This window comes from Puma concolor, chromosome B2 (genome assembly GCF_028749965.1).
Source record: "Puma concolor isolate L17-30 chromosome B2, mPumCon1.1.hap2, whole genome shotgun sequence".
NCBI classification, from domain to species: Eukaryota; Metazoa; Chordata; class Mammalia; order Carnivora; family Felidae; genus Puma; species Puma concolor.
In genome coordinates, this window is record NC_141671.1 from 138,393,308 (window position 1) to 138,412,220 (window position 18,913).

An 18,913-nucleotide genomic window follows, 5' to 3' on the forward strand; every position below is an offset into this window, starting at 1 on the left:
TGAGTTGTCAGCACAGAGCCCCATGCGGGGCTTGAACTCACAGACCATGAAATCATGACCTGAGCCGAAGTCGGACATGTAACCAACTGAACCACTCAGGTGCCTCAGCAAATGGACAAGATTTATTGAAATGATCCAGCTTTTTTTTCTTTCTATAATTTGAGGTGTATTTTGTGTTGGATAAAATGCAGTAATGTTTTTGAATCTTTATCAAGCCAGACCTTGGTTGTTCAACCTCACGGTCATGTTTCTGTAAAAGAAACACCCATCACAAAAGACAATATCAACATAGTTCAAACTCTTTACTTATATTTTAAGAAAATTCCAGAGTGGATCAAAAACAATTCAGAGTTCTATTTATTAAAATTCCCTCTCCCACCCATTTTTCTGCCCAAACCCCCCCAATGAGTCTTGTTCTGGAATCTCTCCCTCCATAAAACTTTTCTTCTCCTCTCTCTCTCTTTTTCTGAACTGGAGGGTAGGGAAGGGAAAGACTGAACACTTCTACACATGCATCTCTTATTACTTAAATGAAGCTTTAATGTAATGTCTGACTCTTATGGTAAGCAATCAGTGATGTCTTGAGATTATAGAAAATGAATAAAGCAGAAGGGAAAAATAGGAAAAACAAGAGCATAATCCTATCACCTTTAAATACCCCTGTTGATTTTTATGTATGCATTTTTTTTAAGGTTATTTATTTATTTTGAGAGAGAGGCAAAGAGAGATGGAGAGAAGGATTCCCAAGCAGTCTCCACACCATCAGTGCAGAGCCCCACGTGGAGCTCAAACTCATGGAACCGTGAGATCATGACCTGAGCGGAAACCAAGAGTCAAACGCTTAACCAACTGAGCCGTGCAGGCGCCCCTTTATGTATGTATTTCTAAGTTTTCCTCCATAGACAGACATATTTTCTACATTTCTAAGATAAAAAAGCAGGATCGTACTGTCTGAAAAGTAATTTTTATTTTATTTTTTTTTAATTCCGAAGTATTTTTTCCAACTCCTGGAGTTTTTGTCCGGTTAGTTGGTTTCCTTGTTATTCTTGCTGTCATTTTACTTTTTGCTAATTCACTGATTAGTCCCTCCTGGAGAGATAGAAGTTTGTGGGGGCTTTTGTTTTTGTTTTTTCCCCTTGGGTAGCAGTCTGGCCTGGGACTCAGTAATGGCCTGGGACTCATAAATACTTGATTTCTAATCCCTGGTCTCCTATTAATCATGTAACCTGTCACATTCTGACCATTTTACTGGAAAAGGAAAAGTTATTTCTGGTCAACTTGAACTATATTCAATCTCAAATCCCGGGTCCCCTAGGAAAAGGAGTCACGCAGAGATATTAGCATTCTGGCACCCCCTAGCGGCCATCTGGGTATTCTGTAAAACCTGATCTTTTCCCTTCCTGCAGGGTAACTTGCAGACAGACAGATGCTGTTGGGAGTGGAACATAAATTTAGGCTGAGCCATCCCTTAGACACCACCATTCACCTCGTTCTTCCTTCCTGATTTTCCTTGGTGGGTCACATCCCCTCCTTTTAGTTTATAGAATATCCGCTCCATTTTCAGACCTTTTAGAAAATAGGGAGGAAAATCAGTTCGTACAGAAGACATTTCTAAAGTGTTGAATCGCATTAGTTGTGCATTCCTTGGGGCAGCTCCCCACTGTGGCTTCTTTGTGTTTGTCCCACACAGGGTTGGTGGAATGAATGACTGATTAATAGGTGATACATTTTAGCATTTGAAATGCTTTTTTGAATATTTATTTATTCTGAGAGAGAGAGAGAGAGTCAGGGAGGGGCAGACAGAGAGGGAGAGAGAGAATCCCAAGCAGGCTCTGTGCTGATAGCAGGCTTGATCCCAAGAACTGTGAGATCATGACCTGAGCTGAAATCAAGAGTCAGATGCTTAACCAACTGAGCCACCCATGTACCCCTTAAATAATTTTTTAAACCTCTGAGTGATTGAGGTCACCAGATTGAAGTCTGAAGGATGAAATGTTCTGTTAGCCTGATCAATTAGATCATTTAGTACTTGTTGAATGAATAAAGAAGTATATATTATATAATTGGGAGTTTTCCATAAATATATACCTCTTTGAATACTGTTTTATTCCCTCGATATTATATTGTGATCAATTTGCCGTTGTTGAAAATTCCTCAAAAATGTGATTTGTAATGGTTACAAACATTTCATCATAGAACTAGATCGTATTCTCTTTTGGTATGTAGATTGTTCAAAATTTTTGCTATTATAAAAAAGGCTGAAATGAACATCTTCAGACAACTAACTCTCATTAAGATTTGCAAGTCTTTGGGGCGCCTGGGTGGCTCAGTCGGTTGGGCGTCCGACTTCAGCTCAGGTCATGATCTCAAGGTTTGTGAGTTTGAGCCCTGTGTTGGGCTCTGTGCAGACAGCTCAGAGCCTGGAGCCTGCTTTGGATTCTGTGTCTTCCTCTCTTTCTGCCCCTCCCCTGGTTGCGTTCTGTCTCTCTCAAAAATAAATAAACATTTAAAAAAATATTTGCAAGTCTTCAGTTACTGCAAATTATTTGAAGCCACTCAATTATTCTGGTCTTGCTAGAATGGTATTAGACTTGTAGCCCCAAACCCTCAATATTGAGTAATTGCTTGATATGAGAAGGGAAGTCACTTTTTTCCTTACTTTCTTTTTTTAAAGTCATGCCATATATCATGACTTTCAATCCTGCTTAAGTTCAATACAGAGTTTAGGCACAAGGGGGAGATCCTTTAGCATAATAAAGTGGCTGGATTTTCCTTCTACTATTTAGCAGAGATTTTAGCAAGAACTGGCACAGTATAATTTTCATTGTTGACTGCACACATTCTTGTGGTTTCAACTTCATTCCTTTCTTGGCCAAAATTTTATGTATACATATAATCCTTGCCACAAAATATTATAGTGGTTTATCATAGAAATATAGCAAAGTAGATGAATTTGAAAATAAAATGAATACTCGGGGAAAGTAGAAAAAAAGAAATAGAATTCTGTTAACAATATAGAAAAGTCACACTAGAAAAAAACTTTGTAAGAAAGTAAAAATAATTGCTTTCTGTTCATTTAACCTTTGCTCGAAGGGAAAAAGCACTACCACATTTGTTTCCTTGTTTTGTAAATTTTAATACAGCAAATTAATTTTTACTGTGATTGAGAAAATTTAAGGGAACTAAATATTCCAAATGTACCTTACGTTTAAGAAGATAGGAATGTGGGGCGCCTGGGTGGCTCAGTCGATTGAGCATCCGACTTCAGGTCATGATCTCACAGCTTGTGAGTTCAAGCTCTGCGTCAGGCTCTGTGCTGACAGCTTGGAGCCTGGAGCCTGCTTCAGACTCTGTGCCTCCCTCTCTCTCTGCCCCAACCCACTTGCATTCTGTCTCTATCTCTCTCAAAAATAAATAAACATTAAAAAAAAATTAATAAAAAAAGAAGATAGGAATGGGGCATGGTATGCTTTCAGTGTAGAAATTTTTCGAGTGGTGTCCAAGGGGTTCATCAGAAATATCCAGGCGGGGGGTGCCTGGGTGGCTCAGTCAATAAATGTCTGACTCCTGATTTTGGCTTAGGTCATGATCTCACGGTCTGTGAGTTCGAGCCCCTGATCCGGCTCTGCATTGACAGCATGGAGCCTGCTTGGGATTCTCTCTCCCTTGCTCTCTGCCCTGCCCCCACTTGCTCTCTCTCTCTCTCCTCTCTCTCTCTCTCTCTCTCTCTCTCAAAATAAATAAATAAAGTTTAAAAAAAAAAAAAGAAATATCCAGGTGGTCTGCAAACGTGGTTGGGAAAAAAAAGTCATCTTTATTTTTTTATTAATCCCGAATTGCAATTTAGTATTTCCTTCAGTTTTTTATGTCACGTTTAAATTTTTTCATGGTTTAATGATCTTTAATGATTTTTTTTTTTAAATTTTTTTTTTCAATGTTTATTTATTTTTGGGACAGAGAGAGACAGAGCATGAACGGGGGAGGGGCAGAGAGAGAGCGAGACACAGAATCGGAAACAGGCTCCAGGCTCCGAGCCATCAGCCCAGAGCCCGACGCGGGGCTCGAACTCACGGACCGCGAGATCATGACCTGGCTGAAGTCGGACGCTTAACCGACTGCGCCACGCAGGCGCCCCTGATCTTTAATGATTTTTAATTGCAGCAATATTGGCAAACAAAAAAAAGTTTTAGAATGTCTATAATTCAATCTCAAATTTTCAACTCATTTCCTTTCATATTATTCTATATTTAAACAGTTGCAATTGTAATGAGCACATTTTTAGGTTTTTACCTGGCTTCCTCAGGTATTTCCTTCCATTTTGTATATAAGACCTGAACTTTAGCAATATTAAGGGTACCTGTACCTTTGTCACCTGTGGAAATCATACATCTTTCCTATTGCATTACAGTTATCTTAAATTATTGTTTCATTATTATGTCAAAAATCAAGACACTTTATCTGGGAAGTTGATGGCACAAAAACAGTTAAGAACACCTGCTCTGATTTTTCTCCTTTCCTTTTCATAAAGCTGGCGGAAGACATAACAGGATTTATTATTTTTTTTAATTTTTTTTTTTAAATTTATTTTTGAGACAGAGAGAGACAGAAGAGCAGGGGAGGATCAGAGAGAGAGGGAGACACAGAATCCGAAGTAGGTTCCAGGCTCTGAGCTGTCAGCACAGAGCCCGACGTGGGGCTTGAACTCACGGACCGCGAGATCATGACCTGAGCTGAAGTCGGATGCTCAACCGACTGAGCCACCCAGGCGCCCCATAACAGGATTGATTTATTAAATTTTTAAAAAATGTTTATTTTAGAAGAGAGAAAGAGAGAGAGAGTGCAGAGTGTGAGCAGGGGAGGGACAGAGAGAGAGAGAGAGAGAGAGAGAGAGAGAGAGAATCTGAAACAGGCTCCAGGCTCTTAGCCTGATGCCAGGCTCGAACTCACGACCTGCAAGATCAGGACCTGAGCCGAAGTTGGACACTTAACTGACTGAGCCACCCAGGCGCCCTGACAGGATTTATTTTTATAGGGTTTGGTTGGTTGGTTTTGGTTTTGTTTTGTTTTGAGCCGAAGAGGAAACACATTATACAGCATTTTTTCTTCCCATCTCAAACTTCACTTAATGCTAATCCTCTACTATCCAGCTTGGTACCTACCAGGGGTCCTTAAAAAAAATAAATGAAAGATGTGACATGTGCACATGGGTTGAGTTGTCCTTAACTTTACTATTAGGAGATTTTTTTAAGAGATGAAAAAGTACTTGGAATGTTTTTTCCTATTTAGAACTCTTGAGAGTATTTTATTTTCTTTATGTATTTTAAAGTTTGTATTTATTAATTAGAGAGAGAGAGACAGCTGAAGGGGAATGGAGAGAGGGGGAGAGAGAGAGAGAGAGAGTGTGAGAGAGAGAGAGAGAGAGAGAGAGAGAGAGAGAATCCCAAGCAGGCTCCACACCATCTGCACAAAGCCCAATGCAGGGCTTGAACTCATAAACTGTGAGATCATAACCTGGGCTGAAATTGAGGGTCAGATGCTTAACCGACTGAGCCACCCAGAACTCTTAAAAATATTTTAAAGATCCTGACAATCAGAAGTCAGAAAGCCATTTAAAGTATAAAGCAAGAAGTAAAATTCAACACAATTTCTTTTACATGTGTTTTCAATTTTATGATAATTATTGACAGTGAATATGAAGTATATATAGATGTGCTATAATCAGAATACATATCATTTGTGGAGTACTATGTTCCAGGCTCAGTATTAAGTGCTTTACTCATAATGTGGAATGACATCCTCCTAAAAATCCTGGAGGCAAATATTTGTATTCCATTATACATACGGGAGCACTGAGTCTCAGTGATTTCAAGTAACTGGGCACAAGGCCAGTTAACTAGTTAATGATAGAGCCAAAGTTAAACTCCAATCTGCTAAACTCCAAAACTCAAGTTATGGCTTTAAAAAAAATTTTTTTTGTTTATTTATTTTGAGAGAGACAGAGACAGTGCTAGTGGGGGAGGGTTAGAGAGAGAGGGAGACAGAGAATCGCAAGCAGGCTCCATGCTGCCAGTGCAGAGCCAGATGCGGGGCTCGAACCCAAGAAACCGTGAGATCACGACCTGAGCCAAAACCAAGAGTCAGACGCTTAACTGACTGAGCCACCCAGTTGCCCCAATTTATGGCTTTTATTGAATTTATTATTCCTTTAGCATAATTAGCACATAATTAATTATTTTAAAAAAATGAGTAAATATACTATCATTGGAAATTTGAGTCACGCGATTATGCCCATCATAAGTCATACTACAAATGATTAGTATGTTGAAGGCTTAGTAGAAGTAGAAAAAAACCTGAGCTCTAAATATCAATGATAACGTTTTAGAATAATGATCAGGAATGGGCGGGGCAGAAATAGGGATTGTTTTTCTGTATCATTACATTTTGTACCATTGGACACATACAAACTCGTGGAATTTTACAACAGGCTGCACATCACACTGGGAGAGTGAGCCGTCTCTAAGAATTTGGTGCAAAGGGCTGAGCATCAGCAGATCCAGCAATGAAATGGAAGCCTCTCATCTTTCAGGCCACCAACCAGCTGAAAACAAGTGGGGAGTTATTTTGAAGGGAAATTATTTTTGTGAACAGATGGAAGTGATTTCACAAGAATGCACTGGCTCATTCTTCCAACCAGAGGGATGATATAAAAATGGTTTTGCTATCTTGGTGGAATCCCAAATCTGTTCAAATCAATGATCTCAATTCTTGCCTTGTCTTCCATAGCAAATGAAATGAGGCTCACTTTTATATTAATCTGTAAAAATATGCCTTAATTCTATACTTCTGTTTCCTTTCCCGTCAGTTCCTAAACAGAAAGGGATTTGAATTTCTGAAACCCCAATAATGGTGATCTTAGAGAAGATCCATCACTACCTTCCATTACTGAGGTGGGTTCTTGTTCAAAGCCTTGGTAACTGGGGCAAGGAAACTGAATGCCTGTCCCAACTTGGTCACTAATTAACCATGTGGTTTCCAGTTAGGTGTTCGATTATTCTGCTACTTAATGTTACAGATAGATTGATAGAGATATAATTGGATATGTTGGTAAGAACCGAAGGATATGATTTATTTTCTGTTACAACAATTGAAAATATTCCATAATTGTAGACTGTAGATACTACAGACAGAAATTCTTCATGGAATGGAGAAATATTTTATTATATTGAGGAGCCTGGCTTCCCAACAGGACTCCAAGGGTAATATCTGGAGGGTGTTATGTTAAGTGGAATAAGTCACACTGAGAATGGTAAATACCATACAGATCACTCATATGTAGAACCTAAAAAACAAAACAAATGAACAAACAAACAAAGAGCAGAATCAGACCTATGAACACAGAGAACAAACTGATGGTTGCCAGAGGGAAGAGTGGTGAGGGGATGGGGAAAAGGGGTGAAGGGGAGTGGGAGGTACAGGCTTCCAGTTATGGAATGAATAAGTCATGGGAATAAAAGGCACAGTATAGAAAAACAAAAAGAGGCTTATGGAAAGAGATAACCCTCTTCTTCCTCTGGAGGCTTTCATGTCCTAATGTGATACTATATTTGCTCCATTTTACACATGCATTAAGACTCTGAGAGAATAAGAAACTCCAACGGCAGCAACAGAACCTGTACATGAACAAGGTCGAAAGGGCCCAAACCCATATTTTTTGCCACCACTTACATTGCCTCCCATAATAATATTCTATCACGCATTTTGCAAAGCACTTTGTACTTTACAGAAGAATTCACATACTATGTGGTGTCGTCACAAGAGCACTCTGAGAGGTTATTATTACCTTAACTTGATCTGTGGGGCAACAGAGGCTCAACAAGGTCCTCAGAGCTGGTCAGTGGTTAGATTGGGGCTTGAATCTCAAATCTGCCAGTTCTCTGACCTTTCTATGGTCCCATAAATTCTTTAGGACCAATAGTAAGAGCTTAGAGATCAGAAACCCAGATCTAAAAAGTTAGGTTTTGTCCTTGTGACTACTGGTCCTTCTCAACTGGTGACTCAACTAGTCCTTCTAGGAGTTCTTAGGGGTTCTGTGGAGATACTTTGGGGGTTTGGGGTGGTGTGTAAGATGGAAATCATGGGGTGTCAACTGGGTGACCAGGGGAATCTCCAAATTAGTCTCTTCTGCATACTGGGCTCCTGAGAAAGACTGCATCTGACAAGGATTCATTGGCTTTAAAAGGAGAAAGGCTTGGAAACCACCGCTGTAGGTGATAGGGAGCCGCTGAAAGTTTCTGAGGAGGGAAGTGGTAAAAGTCATGTTCTAGAAAGATCAATCTGGCAGTTTTGTTGCAAAAGACCTTCATCGTGGAGAGTCCAGTACAGACAGACTTAGCAAGGAGGGGATAGAAACAGGAGAGGTTATAGGAGAGGTTATAGCAGGGGGCCGGAAAATCATAGCAAGAGATGGGGGAGAGCAAAAACTCAACTTTTCTGGATCTTAGGACACACAGGACTAAAAAGTATTTTTCTTACATATCTATATTTTATTTATTTTTTAATTTTTTAATGTTTATTTTAATATTTTTAATGTTTATTTATTTTTGAAAGAGAGATAGAATGCCAGCAGGGGAGTGGCAGAAAGAGAGAGGGAAACAGAATCCGAAGCAGGCTCCAGGCTCTGAGCCATCGGCACAGAGCCTGATGTAGGGCTTGAACTCACAAACCGCGAGATCGTGACCTGAGACGAAGTCGGATGCTTAACTGACTGAGCCAGCCACTCAGGCGCCCCCATTTTATTTATTTTTGAGAAAGAGAGAGAGAGAGATGGACAGACTGACAGAAAGCCAGCGTGAGTGGGGGAGGAGCAGAGAGAAAGGAAGACACAGAATCCGAAGCAGGCTCCGAGCTGTCAGCACAGAGCCCGATGTGGGGCTAGGACTCACGAACCATGAGATCATGACCTAAACTGAAGTCAGACACTTTGAGCCACCCAGGCGCTTCTATATTTTATTTTATTTTTTTCCTGTTTTCTTTTGGAGTTCAATTTTATGAATTTCATCACATGTATAGATTATTGACCAACGTTATAGTCAGGATACAGATCAGTTCTGTTACCCTCTAAAATTCCCCCCACTGCTATTCTTTTATAGAGTCGCCTCTATCCCCACCCATAACTTCTGGCATCACAGATCTTGTTCTTTGCCCTTAAAGTTTTGTCCTTTTGAGAATGTCATATAAATGGAATCATACAATACAGGCATTTCGAGATTGGTGTCTTTCCCTCCATGTAATGCCTTTGAGAATCATCTGTGTTGCTGTATCAACATCCAGGAGACTCAGACAGGAAAGAAGGCTGCAAAAGGGCAACAGGGCTTGCTAATGTTGGAGTCTGAATGTTTTTGAGCTGAAAAGAGTAATATTCAGGTGCTATATACTCTGGGGTATTTATTTATTCGTTTATAGAATTATTTACTGAGCAACAAATACATGATATGTACTGTTTCAGGTGTTGGGGATGTAGTAATGAGCAAAATAAAAATTCCATCCTCAAGTGGCTTATATCCAGTGAGGGCAAACAAACAAGTTTATTTACGATTTAATGTGAGGAAGCGATATACTCTGGGTAGCGGGGTAGAAGGAGAAGAGACTATTTAAGACAGGATTGAATGGTCAGGGGAAGTCCCGGGACCAGGTCAGCTCTGACCATAGAGGTCTCAAGAGAATGTGTGCAGGATGGATTGGGAGACTGGGAGAAACTGAGGCAAAGGAGTCATGCAATCTGGGCCTGAACTAGGCGGATGGCAGTGAAAAATGGAAGGAGGATGAATGTTAAAAAATAGTTTAAAGGAAACTGGAATGTATTAGGTAAGACGTTACGTAGGTTGAAAATTGAAATAATTTCCAGACGTGCAGATAAACTGGTACAAGGCAAAGCAGTTGTTACAAGTTATAAGAGAAACTAAGGATGTTTAGTGTGACCGTACCTAGTAGTTTGTGATTGAATAATGTAAATTGTGGCTTTTAAACTATGCTCCTAAGTGCCCCTGGGGTTTTGTTGTTTCCAGGGGCACCAGGAGCAGTTTGGGGCTGGAGCCACATACTCACTTGTACTTCAACCAGAGCAGTGCCAGGATGATCTGTTTTGTATATTTTCTTCCCTGTGAATTTCACTGAAGTGTTACACAGAAAAAAAGAAGGAGGGGGGTTACTTTGTGGGAAACCATCCATTCAAAACCTTCTTATTCGATGAATGAAGAGCCTCCACCTGAGATAGAAGCTATTCTGGCCCTTGGTACAGGGGGCATGGCTGGCAAGGCAGATGGGGTGAGAACCAAACAGCTATTTCTATTACAGATTGGTTAAAAAAAATATTTCCCTCAAATAATTTTATCTCTCCATGTTTTTTTCTAACTATATCTATACTTACAGGTTTAATTTTACTCACCATGCAGATGTTTTATCTTTTACTTAAAAAAAAATAAATATGAGAGGCGCCTGGGTGGCTCAGTCGGTTATGCGTCTGGGTTTTGACTTAGGTCATGACCTCACGGTTTCGTGAGTTCAAGCCCCATGTCGGGCTCTGTGCTGATGGTGTAGAGCCTGCTTGGGATTATCTCTCTTCTTCCTCTCTCTCTGCCTTTCCCCCGCTCATGCTGTCTCTGTATCTAAATAAGTAAACTTAGGGGCCCCTGGATGGCTCGGTCGGTTAAGTGTCTGACTTCGGCTCAGGTCATGATCTCGCGGTCCGTGAGTTCGAGCCCCGCGTCGGGCTCCGTGCTGACTGCTCAGAGCCTGGAGCCTGTTTCCGATTCTGTGTCTCCCTCTCTCTCTGCCCCTCCCCTGTTCATGCTCTGTCTCTCTCTATCTCAAAAATAAATAAACGTTAAAAAAATAATAATAAATTAAAAAAAATAAATAAGTAAACTTAAAAAATACATAAAAAATAAATATGAATTCATAATACAACTCCTTTCATAAATTTCTAACATTCTCCGACATAGTTCAACAGGATGACACATCTCTTTGTTTTAGTTTTCTGTGTTTTAAAAAGGACACATTGTATAGTTAAGGTGATGCTAGTTGTTGAAGCTCAGTGGTTTAACAGAATAGAATGTACTCTTAGGAAATCCAGTTGCCCAGGATGCGTGTGTGTGGGAAGTAAGGGCGTTATCTGCTCTATGCAGATATTCAGGGATCCAGGCTGTTGGAGGCTGTACCACCTTCAATATGTGGAGGTCATCCTGGAATCAGGGTCTAGCCAGAATACAGGAGAAGAGAGGGCACATGGAATCACTCACGAGCTTTTTAGAGCAAACACGGAAGCCACACGCTTCGCCAGCCACAAACCAAAGGCCGTGCCTACCCAGGCTCGGGGAATAGCTTACCAGTCTCCGACACATGTATGATTGCGATGTCAAAACTGGAAAACATAAGCTTGGGCCTTGGATTTGGTTTTGCTTTGGGGCAAGTCAGGCTACACTGACGTCGGAGTTTCCGTGACTACGGGTGAACACTGCAGTGTCTAACAGCAGATTCAGGGAGTTTTGTTCACATAGATGCTTATACAGTGGTGCAGCCTGAAGCATGATGTGCTGAATTAGAGAAGTGTTACTTTTTCTCATTTTATCTTGTGGAGTTGGATGCAGCTCCCCAGTGAAGTCTTTCTCTGGCTATCACCAGGTCCTTCTACAACTCCAGCTATGACTTGCCACGTTTTCAATATCGCTCAGTGACTGGTTTTGTCTGTGGTTGTGTTTTGTTTTTTTTTTTTTTTTTTTTTTGGTTTTCCTCTTTTCCATATCTTACGGTTCCTCATTAATCTGAAAGTCCTTGAGGTTAGACTTAAATACCTTTTCCTCTCTTTTTAACTCACTGTACCTCCTGGTCACTGCTCTGTATGGCGCCGGTAATAAGTAATTGTGGCTGATTGATCCAATGAAATAAAGACACTTTATCCTCATAAATCAGTGTTTTGTATCAACGATGAAGCTTTGAGGAACAACCTCAAGAGACATCTGTCCTTGGGAAGGCTGAGGCATTCATTAAAAAAAAAAAAAAAAAAAAAAAGAAATGGTTAGCTGAGTGCTCAACTTTCTGTATCTTTCTTCCTTCTCTTTCTCTTTTATTAGAGGAAGCTTTATAGACCAAGGACATTTATGACTAGTAATGCAAGCTTATAAAGAGGTTATTTTCAACTGAGGCTAAGTCTCTGAACTCAGCAGAAGATAAAAATCTCTTTTCAAAAATTAGGCTAATTTATTTTTATGATATTGTTGAGACGAGTAGATGAGGATCGCTTTATATATTACAGTTTTAATATATATCATATGAACATAGTTGGCTAAATCTCAACTGCTAATAAAATGTAGCCTGGTCTGAATCAGAAAAATCATCAAAATGGTTTTGATTATTTTTGTGAAAACTTCAGCAAAAGCCAGAACCAATCCTGACAAGCCAGAGCAGAGCATATGAGAAACTTTTCACCCTCAACTTTTACAAATGTCTTATTAACAGGAATTATTTGTTGTTTTTTGGAAGAAAGTTGGCATTATTTTAAAAGAAATTTAAAGCGTGTCTAAAATAGGGTCAGGAAAATCCCACACTCCCCACCCAAAGCCATAAGAGTTTCCAAAATAACAAAGACATTTTAAAGATCTAGAAGAAGCTGGGGTTTTGCTTAATTTAGAAACCACATTTGCTTTTAAAAGTTGATTTAATGGAATGTTTGGCAAATTATCATATTTTTTGGTGGAATTTTTAACATTCGTCCTTCAAGACCCATTGGTCCAACTTGTGGGATCAAAAGGACCCTGAAGAACTGCGTTCATTTTTTTTCATTGCTGTTTTAGAGTATACTGTGACATGAGGGTCCTGTTTCTGGAACATTCCTGACATGTCCTGTGAATGGATGGGGAGACTGTAGCCACAGGTTTGCAGGCTTGGGGCATGGAATCCGGATCTTCTAAAACTCAAAATCTCATTTATTAATTTTGGTGAGAAATTAAGTATCAGGTGGACAAGACAGTATTAACATTTGAGGTCCACTGCCTTTCCCCTGAGTTCCCATTGTACAATAACCTCTATTGTGATTACCACATTCCTTCTTTATATATGTTAATGTATTCAGTTAGAGTTCTGTCTTGGCTGGGGAAATAGTGTCCTTATAAAGTGTCTTGCATATCTCCGTTTTGTTTAATCCAGTGAAGCCAACTGATTTCTAAGTTCTTGGGGATAAGTCACGTCTCTTGCTTCCAGCTGCTCCCTACAAACTGTCTGAATCCGTTATTTTCTCAAAGGAAAGAAAATGTTTTAAGAATTTGTTTGTATATATGGGGTAGTTAAAAAAATGATTTTTTAAATATAATTTATTGTCAAATTGGTTTGCATACAACACCCAGTGCTCATTTTTAAGACTGTGATCTTCCAAAGTTCTAAGCAATTTAGAATGAGAGTAAGCCAAGATTTCATCTCAGGCGGCCTGGCTCCAGTGTCCATTCACTTGACGTCTGTTTGAGGGCCTCAAAGTCCACAGATAAACCCAAGGACTTTTACTATTTTTATAAAAGGAAAAGATCTCTCACACAAGTGTATATTTTGCTGGTGCTTCCCCCCCGCCCCCCAGCAAAGTTTATACTTTGCTGGTTCTTTCTAGTTCTCGGAGAACTAGATTTCATTTATAATCTGATTTCACTTAAGGGTGAACCCACTGATTGCCAACTTTGTTAAAGCAGGGGAAATGCTTGACCCTACAACATTTTCACTTGGTAGTCTATTATTTCCAGCTCCCAAGGAGGGGCTGGCTTTTTGTCTGACCCAACTACATGGATCAGTTCTAATTCTTCAGTGATACCTCTGCTACAGCGATAATACAGCAGTGATATCCTTTCCATACTGTTAACCTCTCTTTTAAAGATTATCTTGCTGTGTAACAGCCAAAATATTTTTGTAACCATTATCACTCCATTTTTCTTTGGAGAATTTCATAATTTCTTAATCTGATGCTTTTGACTAACACTGGTTGTTTGCAGGTTTCCTTCAGTTGTTTAGGAAAATATTTAAATCAGATAATACTCATTTAAAACAAGCTTTAGACAACTAACATGTTATAGGAGTGGTTTCCGTGACAGGTTTCTAAATACAAGTCGAAAGCCCCCAAATTTATTGTCATATTACGAATTTTGCCATGAGAAACACGTACACCTTGTGAGACAAACGAGCAAACAAAGAAAAGGAGAGACCAGAGCAATAAACGTGTGACATCACAAGGGAATAAGACCTCAAGTGCTGGAGAGAGGGCTTTTTTTGTGTGTCATGTTTTATTTATCTTTGAGACAGAGAGACAGAGCGTGGCAGGAGGAGGGGCAGAGAGAGGGAGACACGGAATCTGAAGCAGGCTCCAGGCTCTGAGCTGTCAGCCCAGAGCCCGACGCGGGACTCGAACCCACAGACCCTGAGATCGTAACCTGAGCAAAGTTGGAGGCTTAACTGACCGAGCCACCTGGGCGCCTGATAGATAGTTCTGCATTTTCCCAGAGCTCCTTAGGAGGCATTTTTATCTCGTCTCAGAGTTCGTGTTTATTTAACATATACCTTAGCGTGCCAGGTTTATAAACACATTTCAGGATAAAATTTAACATTATAGCAGAATGAGCTGGAGATTCTGGTTTATGCTGGATGTGCCCAGGACTGCCTGTTCCCAAACTGCAAAATATTTGCCTTCCCCTATCAGAACCGCAGACTAAATGTGTCCCAAGCCGAACTCTCCTCCTCTCTCCTCTGCTTTATCTCCTTGCAGCCTCTCAGGCCTCATTCCACTTCCAGTCCGGCTGGGTGCTCAGACTCCAGATCGTCCCTCTCCTCCTCACCTCCACCCCCATTCCTACCAGAGCCAAATCTCAGGGGTTCCCCAACAGCCCATCCTGAAGACCTCCTCGCCCTGCCTCCACCTCCTCCAATGCATCCCGCCTACTGTTGTACCGTTGTCTTCCTCTGGGTGCAACTTCCTAACAGTGCTCTTCCAAAACTTGAGCAGCAGAAGAGTTCCTAGACACCATGGCCCAAATTCAGCCTGGCATTGAATCTGGAAGAAGCATTTACAGGAGGTGTACTAGGTCACACAGCTGGTAGCTTTCTGCCTCTGTTGTTGTTATAAAGGAAAGCAGAAGTCTGTACCAAGGTATGATGGATCATAATATACTATCCACACATGCAGTTTCGTGAGAAATCTAGGCTGGAACTTGCTTTGTTCATCCTTATCTCCCTCCCTTGCTTAATTAAACCGTCATCATGCCCAGAATCCCCCCACCGCCAGCTTGCATGTCCTACAGCATTGTGCCAGCTGGTCCCAAATTGTGGTCCTTTCCACAGTCCAGCTCAGGCCTCCCTCTAGACTCAGTCCTCCCTCTCAACCCTCAAAGGACACATCATCAGATGTTGCCTTGAAGAGTCGCTGGACTCATGTCTTGACGTGCCAGAAAGTTCAAAGGCATCCGGACAGGGGCCAGCCCAGCACTTTTCCTGCTCCCACTTACACGGAAGTGCATTGCTGTTACTCAGAGAAAAAAACATTTTTTTTTTTTAATTTTTTTTTTTTCCAAACGTTTTTTATTTATTTTTGGAACACAGAGAGACAGAGCATGAACGGGGGAGGGGCAGAGAGAGAGGGAGACACAGAATCGGAAACAGGCTCCAGGCTCTGAGCCATCAGCCCAGAGCCCGACGCGGGGCTCGAACTCACGGAGCGCGAGATCGTGACCTGAGCTGAAGTCGGACGCTTAACCGACTGCGCCACCCAGGCGCCCCGAAAAAAACATTTTAACACTGATTAAAATGTTTTGTGTGTATTTGTTTTTTTCCCAGCTTTAGTGTAATTGACAAATACAATTGTAGGATACACAAAGTGTGTATAGTGGTGATGTATATATGCATGGTGAAAGGATTCCTCCCATCTAGTTAGTTAATGCATCCATCACCAATACTGACTTTTCTTTTTTAAGTCTTTTATTTTAAGTAATCTTTACACCCAATGTAGGGCTTGAACCTGCAACCCCAAGGTCGAGACTCACACACTCTACCAACTGAGCCAGCCAGGCACCCTAACCGATGCTGACTTTTAAAAAGACTGTGGGAATTCAATCTTTTCATATCTTATGTTGTCACGAAGAAGAGTTACAAGGTTGACCACTGTGACCAGAATTAGACTTCATAAAATTGAATTCTGAAACAACTGGATGCTGGAATTAATAGAGAAGGGACTTCCTTGGCTTGGTTCTCTGCCAGGTGACTTGGGGTTTCATCAACTATGTGTTTCCTCGGGCAGTGTGTTTTTATTGAAAATTTAAGAACTGTGTAGCGATTCCACTGAAAGGAGAAACTGCACCTTGAAAACACGGTTATTACAAATTATACTATTATATTTTTATTTTTATTCAGAGAGAGAGAGCAAGCAGCAGAGAGGGGCAGAAGGAGAGAGAGAATCTTAAGCAGGTGGCAGGCTCAGTGTGGAGCTGGAGGGGTGGGGGGCTCTATGCCACAAACCTGGGATCATGACCTGAGCAGAAATCAAGAGTCGGATGCTCAACTGACTGAGCCATCCAGACTCCCACAAATTATACTATTAATAGATTTCTGAAAGCCTCAGTTTCCCTTAAGGATTTTTTTTTTTTTTAAATGGTGCTCAAGTGAAAGCCTTTTAAGTGATTATGGATTGGATAGGTGGCAAGGTTAACTGTAAAATCAAAAGCCATTGTCAAGGCCAAGAAATCCTCAGCCAATAATGGATGCATGCGGGATAACTGGATGGAATCCCAGAAGAGCTCCTATCTCTCTGATTTTATTTCATTTTAGAACAGCACAGAGGTCCGCCGAGGGCTTTCAAGCGAGGTGCGTGGGGCTCCATTTTTAAGCTCTGCTGCAAAGAGTGGAACCTTCCGCAGGATGCTCCCTTCTCTGTGCTTTAGGCCTATGGTCTGGGGTCTGATCCTCATTCTGCCTCTGACCAGCTAGCTGTATACGCGTGAACAAGTTCTTTCATTTCCTTGTGATTGTTTCCTCATCTTAACAATGGATCATTCTAATGTCCATTTCATAATCTTGTTTTATTCGAGGAGATTTTTACCTCGAAAGCACTTAGAATAGCTCTTGTAAGAACACTTCGGTGTTTCATAACTAGAAGTTATGGCTGTTACTAACACTAATATTACTATTACTTACAATTTCCTGCGGGGTTGTTGAAAAGGTTAAATGCAAGCACACTCACCAGGACGGGCTACTTACTTTGCAGAAACCAGTACAAAATGAAAATACAGGGGCCTGTGTTCCAAAATCGTTAAGAAGTCCAAGGCTGGAACAGCCAAACATTCAACCAAGCACGGGACCCTGCTGAGCAGGGTACAAGCTCACAGGCTGCACGCCCCGGAAGCCGGCCTTGGAAGGAGCACAGTGTCTGCACACAGCAGGTGCTACATAAACCCTCTTCACCTTTGTGTCAGCATCCTCCTACACCTCCGGCGCGCAAGCGCCGTAACGTTTACCATACCACTGACCACTCGTTGTCACTTGTGCCTGCCCGGCAGAAGGACAAGACCTGGAATCACGCCCGTGGGGCAGCCCCACGGCGAAGACCCGGGACCCCCAGCCTTTTGGCGAGTGTCTGCCGCTCAACCAAGCCTAGGCCAGACGGGGCCGCTAGGGCCTCCGAGGCCGCCGCAGGACGCAGTCCGCAGGATCTGGGTCTGTCCCGCGGCCCCGAGCCGCATCTCCGAGGCCGCAGCCCCGCCCGCCGCCAGGGCCCGCGAGCGCCGCGGGCCCTTGTTTGCTAGTTGCCCGAGGAGACGCGCGCGCACGCGCACCCGCACCCGCACCCTGCGCTCCGCGTCGCCTGCGCTCCGAGCGCGCCATGAGCCGCGGCCGCTCCTCCGGCTCCAGGCGCCTGGACCCGGCCGGCCACGCCGCCCGCAGCGCCTCGTCGCCCGCGCCCGAGGTACGGTCCCAGCCCGCCGGCCGCGCGCGGGGGTGGCCCCAGGCGGCCTCCCCGAACGCCGCGGAGCACCGGGGGGTGAGCGGCCGCGGGACGCCCAGGCGCTCACATTTGCAAACTTCTTCCCAGGGCGTGGGTGCATCGTGGAGGGTCCAGCCCCGCCTTGGAAGTGGACTGGAACTGCCCGCGGCTGGCTGGGTAATTTTAGGAAGTTATGGGCGGGTCGTGAGTTTGTGAAGCGCGTCTGAGCTTTTGGTGGTACCAGTTTGCTTCTCTGTGTTTGAACGGGTGAAATTCTAAAGACCGCTCCTGTCGACCCTCCCCGACCCCCGCCCTCTTCGTTCATTTAACTTCCACTGCTTGCCTAGTGAGAAGTGATTCAGAGCAGTTTCTTCAAGCCCTGGTGTGGTAGAATTAATGACGGTCCTGAGCAACGTTGCTGGCCTTTTCGTTGCTAATCACCCTGTAAACAACCATTAAGTCGTCCTTGGATCTAAGTATTCAATTACTCTCAGGAGGTACTTAAGCACCGGGGACTTTGGGGCATCAGATATGCAGTAACGCACGCACAAACGCGCACACACACGAAGTTAGGGCTGGCTCAGCCCGGGTTATCTCCTTTTACCTGGCATTAGGGTCATAGTGTGTTAGGCATAGTGTGTTAGGGGTGTTGCCAGGGACGGGGGAGTCATTGTGTTCCTCTGAATTGCTAACCTGAGAGTTGTCCTCAGCCTAACCCTACTGACCACAGAAATTCCTCTGGCGGGGGCACTCTTAGATTCAAAAATGGGGTGGATTCTCAAACATGTTATAGGAATTCTTCTAATACTCAGCACCTTTGAATGCTGCTTTACATCTGACCTATATTTCGATTTCTCTGATTCTTGGCTTCTTGTGGAAAATCAGTAACATATTGTACAAATAAAACTAATTTTT

General features: G+C 42.3%; 2 protein-coding genes across 7 annotated transcripts in view; both read left to right on the plus strand.

The window, feature by feature from the left end:
- The window catches only part of DCPH1 (damage control phosphatase 1), a 32,288-nt gene extending 16,739 nt beyond the window's left edge, over nt 1–15,549 (plus strand). The window contains exons 6-8 of one of the 3 annotated variants that reach the window (XR_015251652.1): nt 693–874; nt 6,863–6,947; nt 14,795–15,549. The gene's annotated coding sequence lies outside the window, so the exon portion shown is untranslated. Of the gene's footprint in view, nt 1–692; nt 875–1,406; nt 3,750–6,862; nt 6,948–14,794 lie in introns of those variants that run through there. The other 2 variants (XR_015251651.1, XR_015251653.1) reach the window with 2 other exon arrangements.
- A 1,168-nt stretch (nt 15,550–16,717) lies between these two features.
- Nucleotides 16,718–18,913, plus strand: part of CCDC170 (coiled-coil domain containing 170) — a 102,305-nt gene continuing 100,109 nt past the window's right edge. Inside the window, exon 1 of one of the 4 annotated variants that reach the window (XM_086708136.1) lies at nt 16,718–17,980. In XM_086708136.1, coding sequence (XP_086564262.1) covers nt 17,897–17,980 — 84 coding nt within the window. In that variant the 5' untranslated portion in view covers nt 16,718–17,896. The remainder of the gene's footprint in view (nt 17,981–18,913) is intronic. The other 3 variants (XM_086708134.1, XM_086708133.1, XM_086708132.1) reach the window with 3 other exon arrangements.